Genomic DNA, 11,453 nt, shown 5'->3' with positions numbered 1-11,453 from the left:
GGAAAGAGAGTGAGAGAGATATTGAGATTTATTTATTGTTCCACTTATTTATACATTCATTGGTTGGTTGTTGTATGTGCCCTGACTAGGGATCGAACCTGCAACCTTGGATTATCGGGACAATGCTCTAACAAACTGAGCTACTGGGCCAGGGCTATCAAAATTTTTTTTTCTTAATGGAATAGAATTCTGGTAATGAAAGTAATGTGTTTTGCTAGATCACAAACTTTTTCTCAGGTTAAGGCCATTAGGTAGAGTTTGTAAAATTACACTTTCCTGTAACTTAAATTGTCATGATGGAATTTGAAATTTAAAAAGTCTCAATAAAAAAAAATCTGTCACTTTTCAGATAAGAAAATTCCAAAACTTACTTTGAAATTCATTTGTCATTTATATCGATTACTTTCAGTATTTAAAATAGTAAAATGATGGTGATTTTTGTCAGACAACTTTAAGTCTGTGTGTATTTAAGCACGTAGACATATATTATGTACATAACAAACACATTTTGGGGGAAGTTTGTAACTTTGGGCATTTTAGTTTTCCCACAGGGTATCCAAAGTCAAATTTTAAGGTAAATTTTTAGTCTGTGCTATTGATATTGCAACTTCTGGAGCAATATTTAGACTCACAAAACAGTCATGCCATGAAAACATATTTTCTATTAGAGTGCACAAATGAAGTCAGATTGTTAGCCTTATTTGAAAAGTTTGTGAATGGGTGATCGTTCTTTAATCATTTCAAAGATAACCAATTCTTTTTAAAAAAATGTTTTTACTGATTTTCAAAGAGGAAAGGAAAGGGGGAGAGAGATAGAAATATCAATGCTGAGATAGAATTATCGATCCAATACCTACTGCACACCCCCCACTGGGGATGGGTATGTACCTCGACTGGGAATCGAACCATGAGTTGACATTAAATCATTCTGAGCCACACTGGCCGGGCCTATCCAATTCTTATTACCTTGACAAGCAAACTGTTCTTTTATTTTTTTATTTATAGTATCTTCTATTATTTGTTTATGTTCCCTCTGTCAGTAAAGAGATTCAGTTCAATAACTTCATCATAAAAACTTTTCTATACTTAGAAACGATAGCATTTAACTCATTCTTTGTATTTCTTCTTAAACAATCATACTTCTTCCCATTTTACGTCATGGACTCCATTTATTCATTTCATATTTTTTTCATTTTTATCAATTTCTTCAAGTTACAATATTTGTGAAGTATAGTGGGAGGATTACTTCCCACTCTGCTATTGTATTATATTATGACCAGAGGCCCGATGCACGAAATTTGTGCAAGAGTAGGACTTCCTTCCCCCGGCTGCCGGCACCGGCTTCCCTCTGGCACCTGGGACCCAGGTTTCCCTCGAAGCCCCAGCTTTGTCCAGAAGGTTGTCCAGAAGGACGTCTGGTCTAATTAGCATATTACGCTTTTATTTTTATAGAAGATGTTAACATTACCTTGGCTTCCTTCTTTCCCAAATTGATTGAGTTTTGTTTTAACTTTCTATGTATCTGTGTACATCTTTTTATGATATTCTTTGAGGGTAGGGACCATAATTTACAATCCTACTGTACTATATAGTACCAGGTTAAATAGACTTGTAAAATGCTGATTATGGTAAATTTTTATTCTTAGAGTCAGTGTTCAAAAAGAGTGTTAGAGGTCATTTGTAGAATGAATAAGAATTTACTAATCAAAATATTATTTCTTTAAGTTAGGTAGTGCTTTTTATTTTTTAAGGTAAATACTAATTTCTTTCTTATTGACTTTATCTCAAAAATGCTATTTGCTTAAAAAGGCAGGTATGTTTATTCCTAAAACGAGGTGCCAATCAACATGCCACTGATGAAGAAGGGAAAGACCCGTTAACTATAGCTGTGGAAGCAGCCAATGCTGATATAGTGACCTTGTAAGTGTGTTTTTACTTCATTATTTCCCATACACTATAGGACTTGGGTGGAGTTTCCTTTGTAGGTATGAACTTTAAACTTGGCCAGTTATTTACTATATACCATATACTTCTCTAAGTACAATAAATGTATTAAGCACTTTACTACATGATCTTGGTTTTCACAACCCTGTGAGGAAGATGTTATTATTATTAACCTCATTTTATAAGGAAATCAGGCCACAGATAATTTGAAAAACTAGTAAGTGGTAGTGCTGGAATTTGAAACCAAGAATTCTGGCCTTAAAACCCATGTTCTTAGCCACCTCTGTTATCCTTCATGACCAATAGAAACAGAAAACCAGTGATTTCTCTAAAATGGATTCTTTAACTCTTAGTATATTTTGGGATGGGGATTGGATTGGTATAGTAACAGGCAATTATTCTGCTACCTTGAGAATCAGGATTATATAGGGGGGACATCTACATTGGTGTTAGTAACTTTTGCACTTGCATTGCTTTTAGGCAGTGATACTTAAGGATTTGTTTGTACTTATTTTTAAAAGAATACTCTATTTTAAGATAAAAGTACTTGTTTTTGAATGTTTGAATACAATTTAATATCTGTTAAGGAATGATTTTTGAGGTCTTAATTTGATTTTCATATTAGATAAAAGTTAATTGTTACACTTGGAATCAAGAAATGTGTTTTCACTTACATGTCATTATTATGTAGGAAATCTCAAGCATATGTTGTATGAAGTCACTTTTTCATTCAATGGTTGATCCTCTGTTATATAAGTATAGACAGTTCCATTCACATGACTAAATCTCAGTCACTTAGGAAGAGAAAATCCCACGACTGCCTTGAACTCTTGAGCTCCCACTGAGAATTCTTGGCTTGTCATATGTCACTGCTGAATAAAAAAATTAAAAAAACAAAGCATATTTTCTCTGTACTCAACTTCCTTTCCACACTGGAGGAGTTATTTTACTGTGGAGGCTATTGTAGGGGAATTTAAATCATTGTAGATTTACAATTAGAGAAAGGTAAGTTATTAAAGAAAAGACAAATGGTATAGAGAAATCTTGGTTTTGCAGGGTTCCCAGGCAATTCTTATAGTAAAGGCCCCTCTTCCCAAACATAGCTGTTTCCAAGTTAACTAAATTTTCTCATACTACTTTGTGTAAGGACTTTAGTTTCACTTAAAAATTTTTGAAAATAGATGTCCTCTTTGAAAAGTCCAAATACTAAAAGGAAAATTATATTGCTATTATTAATTGACACCGTGGTTGAAAATAGAAATGGAAGGATTCATGGTACTCTGAAGATAGGAAGAGCCCATTTTAGATGCTGCAGTAGTTGCCAGAGAGAGCATGTTAGAAGAGAGTGTTAGAAGTCTGGGAAGGCAATGAGTATATGGTGGCTTGAAGAACAGAAGAGTAATATAAAGTAGGAGAAGGGTACCAAAGGCAACATTTGCATGTTGTTTTTTTTTTAATATATTGATTTTTTACAGAGAGGAAGGGAGAGGGATAGAGAGTTAGAAACATCGATGAGAGAGAAACATCGATCAGCTGCCTCCTACACACCTCCCACTGGGGATGTGCCCGCAACTAAGGACATGCCCTTGACCAGAATCTAACCTGGGACCTTTCAGTCTGCAGGCCGATGCTCTATCCACTGAGCCAAACTGGTTAGGGCCATTTGCATGTTTTATAATGTTTCACGTTAGTAAGAAAATGGGAAGAAATTCTTGTCTTCTTAATCCAATGCTCCATGTCTTCCTGCTGCCAGGATGAATAATCCCCAAAAAGAATGCATGCCAATACGGTAACCTTGGGAAAATCTTGGTCACCTGTGGTCATTATTATAATGTTTGTATATCAAAATATATTTCCAGTATTTAGAAATAACAGACACTGTTTATATGACTGGAACTACTCACCTCAGAGTGAACCAGAGTGAATTTATGTTAGGCTATTGCTTCCATACTATAGCATTAATTTCAGCAGTTGGCAGTTAAAGTTTGATAGGTTGCTATAGAAGCCAGGAATTCTCTGGAATCTGGAGGAAGCAAGTTGCTGAAGGTGCTGCAAGAATCCTGCTTTAACAGAGCTGAAATGCGCCTTCATTGTCTTCTCTCATGAGAATTGTATAAAGTGAAAAACAACTATTTTTGTATCTGGATTGCTGGCTGGGTCTGATAGAATAAAAGCCCATTTATTTCAGTGGCAAATATTGATAGAAAAAAAATTACATTAGTACACATTTTATCTGCTTATACAATTCATTACTTTATGAATATTTATCTTGTATAACTTCATCTAAAAATGCTTTTATTTAATTTTAGGTTACGTTTAGCAAGAATGAATGAAGAGATGCGGGAGTCAGAAGGACTTTATGGACAGCCAGGTCAATATTCTACTAATAACCATACCGAAATGCAGTATAAGAAATGCATTCAAGAATTTATAAGTTTACAATTGGAGGACTGATAGTTCTTTAGCAAACTAGCTTAATATTATAGAGTTTTATAACTTGTAAATTGTGAGTTGTTAAGTATGTACTGTACCTGTTGAATTCTTGGGAGTGGTCAACTCCTGGGCCTTTAAATATCCATAACTATTCCTATTAGAGTACACATTTACTTGCTGTATTGAACTCTGGCTGCTGACTTCTTTCTCTGCTGTACAGATGTCTTCCATATACATTCCAGTGAGGTAAATGGAATGATAATGTATCTTTATACACTTACAGCAGCACAATAGTCATTTTCTTTTTGAAATTCTCTGTCAACTGAATATAACAAAATGGCTTTCTTTTTGTTAATTCAGGGAATTTCTATAAATTGTGTTCAGGGAAAAAAACAAATCACCATATGCTTGGCAAATAATAAGTCAGAATGGAAAATACCTAGAAAATGAATTTAGGAGTTTTATACTTTGATATAAACATGAGTTGAAGGTTTAAAATAAAATTTACCAGTAGGTTAAGAACTACATAATGGGAATGGAGCTAGTTTAAAAGGTATAGAGGAAAGGTCTCATTTTATCTTATAATGTACAATATCTGTTAGATAAATGGAAGTTTTTTGAACAATATTTTGAGAACCTGATGGCAAAGTAGACTTATTCATAATTAGAGAAATCTAATTCAGTATCAGCTCAAGTGTCATTTTGAGTCGTTTTCACCCTTGAATCAAGATGTTAAGAAAAGGAAGAAATGTTGTGGTCAGATTCCTCTCTTTGATGAAATATCAAATAATTAGATCTGCAATTTTATGAAGTTGAGTATATGAATTATTAATATATCTTTTAAATTCATATACATATTAGTAAGAAACTTAGAATTAATGACTAAAATAATTGAAATTGTTTGGTATATTTAATTTTTAATGAATATTAATATATTATTTAAAAGCTTGATAATATCTATTCTTGTTTAAATATATTTTGAAATTTCTGTACTTTGTTCTAGCTTCAGCCATTTACTTTTATTTTAATCAGATTAATATATAATTAATAGATATATGGGGCCATTCTTTTCTCAGAGGACTGTATTTACTACTTAATTTTGGTTTAATTTAACAGGGAACAAGTAAGAACTTTGAGAATAGAGAACATCTAGATACTTCTAATCTAGGGTGTCCCACTTTAATCCTATGGATCAAACAATACTACTGATTCATGATATACCAAGGTGTCAGAAGGCTGATTAAGGGTGAAATCTCAGTGTTAATTCTGAATTTCACCCATTTGTTTTAAACTTGAATGTGAGATTTTAAATGTTATTATTTTGTAACGTATACTTAAGTGATGGTATTACTAGGCCATTTCTTTGAGGCCTTTGTGTTTAAGCACTTTAAAATAAACAATATTATTCAAAGGCTATGACCGATATTTGTGAGATAAGAGTGATCTTCAAGATTTTAAGTTAAATTTTTTTTTTCCTGAAATTTTAAACTTAAACGTTTGGTCAGCTGCTCTTTCCTTAAGGTGTTTGCTGATGAAGTTACACCCAACTGGTTAGTCAGAAGGTCAGTGGTTGACTTTTCTCTGGAGTTGGGAAGCTGGAAAGGACAGGGCCTCTCTATGCTCTTGCAACTTCTAGTTTCACTTGAATTGCTTGGGCTTCCGCCACCATTTAGGAGCATTCATATGTCTCTTTCACTGTTGTTTTATGTATAAGTTTGAGTATATACCTTCCATTCATCCAAAGAAAAATAGATTTTTGCTATTTATTTGAATGAAAATTTGGAAAAAAAACTTTTTAAAAAAACAAACTTTTATACCACTCTCAAATTTCAGTTTAGAGATTAAAAATAGATCAGAATTCTGGAAATGCAGAATAAAATGAAATTTTGATCTATTTGAGGATCATCTTGCTAATTAGATTTTTCTAATTAGATTTATTTAGAGAGTCTGATATTTAAAGCAGAACAATTTTATACTTATACAGGTGACATGGTGAAATGGCACAGCAATTGCTCTCTGACTACTTTCCTTCTCCCTATGAGTCTTTGGAGAGCAAATATGTTTGCTTAGGTAACAGGTCTTTTTTTCTCCTTCGCCTATCACTGTAAATTTTTCTCATATATTTTGATTGGTTATTTTGTCTAGATACTTTTTTTTTTTTTGCTGCCTACCATAAGAAAGAAAATCTCACAATTCTGGATAATTTTAAAATGCAGTTAGTTTCAGTCTTTTGATAATGAAGAGCCCTACCATTTAAAAGATTCAGATATTACCTCTGGGAATCATGGACTTATTTCTAGGAGACTCCACTTCTGAATTTTCTATCCACAACCCTGACCTCAGACTCCTGATTTTTTGCAAGGTTTAAGAGCACATGTTTCCTGAAGGGAAGATTTATCCAACCCTGTTTATCAGTTACTGCAGCTCTTAGGAGAATTGGGGTGGGGCTGGGTGAGTGAGATATCATGCCCTGCTCTGAATTGTTGGAAACCAGTGTGGTGGTTCCCACAGTCCAATTTCTGTCCTAGGATTCCTCTTGATTGTTGGCAGTTTCTTAGTCGGTTGAAAATCACTGCTTTAGTTAACCACTACTGGTTATGTGAGTATGTTACTGACAAAGGCTTATGTCTGATCTAATCAGTTATAAAAGGCTGTAATTAACCCAGAAGGGGCAAGACTAGTTGGGTGTGGGGTTTCACATGCTGCCATCTCTTTGCTCAAGAGCAAAATCAACAAAATCTTGGATCATTATAACTGCTATTGCAGTGGCTATTCTGAATACCAAAAATCAAAAAACCATTTTAAACTACCAGTGGAAACAGCAGTCCACATTTTAAAAAGTCAGAGCTGTCCGGGCACATAGACAGTTAACTTTCTGAAGAGAAATACTAGTACAATGCGATTAAGTAATTTAAAGGATATAACTTAGCATTAAAAATATTGGGTGACTAGTTGTTTACCATTAATAATAAACTGTTAAATGTACTTCTGTAAACTTGCCAGGGCATCATATTCTGGCTTATTGCTTATATATTCTAGTGTAGACAAGTTATAGGTGCCTTGGGAGAAATTCTAAATGATTCAAATTATATTTAAATTTTAAAGGATCACATTGAAGTCGATTTGTGTTAATTATATTAAATAACTTAGTCATTATCATTATTGTAGCGTTTGTTTTCTGACCATACATTTTGAAGCCTAAGAAAGGTATATTGATAGTCCATTATTTAGTGTTTGATTAGAAACTGAATGTTAATAAAAGTTTTGTGTGTGTGTGAAGGTGAGACTTCCTTCCGTATTGTAGTAACTCTTTTAAAATGTATTCTGTAAGTGAAACAGATGATTAGTGTGTAGCACCAACAATTTTTCCCTCAAAGAAGCATTTAATTGAGTGAATAAAAGAGGTTATAATTTGTTTTGCATGGTACAATGGTTCTACTAAAATGTACTTGTGTAATAGGTACTAGATAATTTTAAAACGAAAACTGGAAAACCACAAAAAGAAAAAATTCCACAGCTTGCTGTACAAAATATGCATTGCTAATAGTAGAAGCCATATATCGCCATTGTACTGTTATAATACTAAGAATGCTCATCTGGTGCTATCTGTAAACTATTTGGCATTGGTGTCTCTGCTAGATCCTTCTTCCTATTTCTTCTTGAATGTATAATGTGTGCCTTTTAAGTTACTTCTGGTGTTGAATGGTAAAATCAGTGTGGTATTTTTATATTATAATCTGCACTTTACACTTTTTTGGAAAGTAAAATTCCAGACTCTCCAGTTTAAATAGTATTTTAAAAATATTTATAATGTTTACAATAAATATTTTAAATATTTTAATTCAACATCTAAGAATAAGAAAAAATGTTAAATATTTTGTATGGTTTCTTAATTGATATTTAATGTTGGTCTCTTCTTGTATTATTTTATATCTTTTAGAATGGCTAAAAATGGGAATAGATTGTAGTTTGTCTTTTAATGTGGGAGTAACTTTTAAGAAATCATGGGTATAATTGGATTGTCTTACCCATTGTTCCAGCATTTCAACCTTTGTTTTCATTGTTTTAATGACAATGAGTTAAGAATGTTACTCTTAGCCAACCCTATTAAGATTCTCTCCTTACTTTTTTCTTTTTAAAGTAGATTGATTGATTCAGGTCATGAGAAATTTCCAGGGTTAAATGAAAACTATATAGAGATTTTAATAACTTGCTTTTTACATAGATTAAATATTAAAAGTGAAAAAAATATTGAAAGTATTAAAAACTTTTTATTGAAAATTTTGGGTTATGTTATTAGACCTTTTTACTAGGTAGATCTTCGTCCCCTTCCCAGACTTTTTCTAATTCTCTAGCTTTTGGTATGACATCTATTGCCTCAAAAAATCTCTTCAAAAGCTAACAAAACTTACTGCACTATTAACAACAACTGTAGCAAATGAGTTTGTAATAAGATGGATGCAAGGTATATTCTAGGAAATAATTATAAAACCATGTTGCAACAACAGTCATGTAAAATAGTGTTTGACAATCTAAATCTTGAAAACAGAACTATGCCAAGCTTCTGTATAAAGCTGATGTTTAATAGGAAGCATTGCTAATGGATTACTCATCTTGAAAATAAGATTTTATTTTATACAAATCCTTTATTTGAGGAGTAATCTGTATGTGTGTATATGTTTAATTTCTCATGGCAAGAAATATAGTATTCAATCAGCTATAGTATCAGTATGTATAATCTTCTTCCCTACAAGCATATTTGTATGTATATACATATGTCTATTATTCTAATTCAACATGTTTTGGGGATTCCCATTGTTGTCATAGTATTCTTTCTCATATGACCTGCAGTAAATAAAAAACTTCTGACTACATATGAAAATTATGATTTTATAGTCATTTTCTAGGCTTTATCATTTTATAAGCTTAGTAAGCAGGGGGTTAGGTGTGTTAGTTTTAGTTAAGCATTAAAGTTAAAGAATTTCTTTTTCACATGCTAGTTAAATTAAAATGCCTTTTAAAAGGTAATACTAAAGTAGGCTTCCCCCCTCACCTGATTATCAGCTTTGTCTAGTTAATAACTTGCATCCATCAGAAACAGTTAGTGTTTGTTTTTGGTCTTTCCTTTTGGTCTTGATCAAGGGAAATACTTATTTAAAGAATGCCTTGTTTACTATACCTCACTTATACTGACTTTTATTTCCCATGTATGAATAAATGTATTTCTGCACATGGCTTTAAAATACTTGCATCTTTGCTCTTTTCTAACTCTGAACTTTCCTCTATGGCTGCATTTGAGGTGCTTTTTTCAGGTATAGTTTTCTTTCTTCTTTCACTATACTTTTCCAGCATTTATATTTAGTTCATCTTTTTTCTTTTAAAAGTGCTCAGCTAAACAAAATTTTAATAGAATGAATTATAAAGTAGTTACTAAATATAAAAATGAATATTGTTTATTAATATTTTTATTGTATGCATTTTAAAAGTGTCCTTATTTTACTTTCATGCAGGTGATGAAACTTATCAGGACATTTTTCGTGATTTTTCTCAGATGGCATCCAATAATCCAGAAAAACTAAATCGTTTCCAGCAAGATTCACAGAAATTCTGATTTTTTTTTTTTTTTTTTAAGAAGGGGAGAATACTAAATCTGGTGACTTCCTAATGTATAGATTTGAAAACTCACACATTTTTACTACTTTAATTCTATTTAATTTTAGTAGATATTGAGTAGTTTGGAAAAAAAGGTACCCATTCATTGGTAAAACATAGGGCTTTAGTAGTTGGAAGTGGAGTCTATTTCAGGACCCACAAAAAGGAAGAGAGGCTGTTTAAAGGGCTATTTTTATAGATAAAAATTGAATCTAGACTTAGGCCATCTTTAGGTTACTATGTTCTAAGAGTTTAGACAAAAATCTCCTTTTTTGCTAGTGGATGGTAGGGTTGATTTTTCTTGTGTGCGTCGTACGCAGTGTCACATATTTGCATCAAGTGGGAGCTGACTGGTCCTGCCTGTCTCAAGAATATGTCTTTTCTCTAGTTTCCCAGATAACATTAGTGGTTCAGAAGTGGTTTTATTTTGCTTTGATAGCCTAGCTGTTATACACACATATGTAATTTAATTATTAGCTGGAGAGTATGTTTCCCCCATTGGCTCATAAATGCAGTTATATTCTTTAGATATCTGGTTATTATCCAGTACTTTCATATATATATAGTGTTTGTACAGGTAGATATAACTCAGTCTTTCAGTTTTATTCCATTTTCAGCAAAATGAAGCCCTTAACAAGTTTTTTTAATCACCAAAAGATTCTCAGTTATAGAAATGGTAGTTCTTCATTGTTGGGTTGATTTCCTAAAACCTGGACAAACTTATTGATGTAATAAAACTGTTTCAAAGGTTACTTGAATGTTGCAAAATTATGCTTTCATCATATTGTAACTTTCAAAGGAAAAGCTGATTTATAGAGTAATGTAGAGCAGTTTTATATTTGAAATTTGCCCTTTTCAAGATACATTTTTGCTATTGGTCCTTGTGAAAGAAAAATCTCTTTGTAAAAGGAGAAAAAAACTTAATGTTTTTCTTAGCTTTAATTAAAATATAGCATTAAATTGCTTTTTAATTTTTCAACATCTATTCTGTGTACTTGTTGTATACAGTGTATGTTCTTTTAAATTATAAGATCTATATAGCTTTAGTATTTGGTTTTATGAATCATAGGCCCTTGAATTCCAAAATATGGATATACTAATTTATCATTATATGCTACAAATTAGGCTAATTCCATCTTTGGTTGACATATCTTGTCAGGAGTATAAATAATTTAGTAATTTGCCTTATGGTTTCTTTCTTTTTTTAAAAATGTTTTTATTGATTTTTTTTTTACTTGAGAGAGAGAGAGAAAGAGAGGAAGGAAGGGAGAGAGAGAAACATTGATTGGCTGCCTCCTGAGCCCAAAACCTGGAATCATCCTGGCGACCTTCTGGTGCACAGGACAGTGCTCAACCAACTGAGCCACACTAGCCAGAGCATGGTTTCTTTCTAATATTGTCAACAATTAAATTTAATCTTATTT

At 32.3% G+C, this 11,453-nt stretch overlaps 1 protein-coding gene across 1 annotated transcript in view; it reads left to right on the top strand.

The window, feature by feature from the left end:
• Positions 1–10,582, top strand: part of ACAP2 (ArfGAP with coiled-coil, ankyrin repeat and PH domains 2) — a 91,431-nt gene extending 80,849 nt beyond the window's left edge. Inside the window, exons 23-25 of the mRNA XM_015562384.1 lie at positions 1,810–1,920; positions 4,254–4,315; positions 9,888–10,582. Coding sequence (XP_015417870.1) covers positions 1,810–1,920; positions 4,254–4,315; positions 9,888–9,988 — 274 coding nt within the window. The 3' untranslated portion in view covers positions 9,989–10,582. The remainder of the gene's footprint in view (positions 1–1,809; positions 1,921–4,253; positions 4,316–9,887) is intronic.
• The last annotated feature ends 871 nt before the right edge of the window (positions 10,583–11,453 follow it).

Source organism: Myotis davidii, unplaced genomic scaffold, assembly GCF_000327345.1.
Source record: "Myotis davidii unplaced genomic scaffold, ASM32734v1 scaffold571, whole genome shotgun sequence".
NCBI lineage: Eukaryota > Metazoa > Chordata > Mammalia > Chiroptera > Vespertilionidae > Myotis > Myotis davidii.
This window is presented reverse-complemented; position numbering and strand designations above follow the sequence as displayed.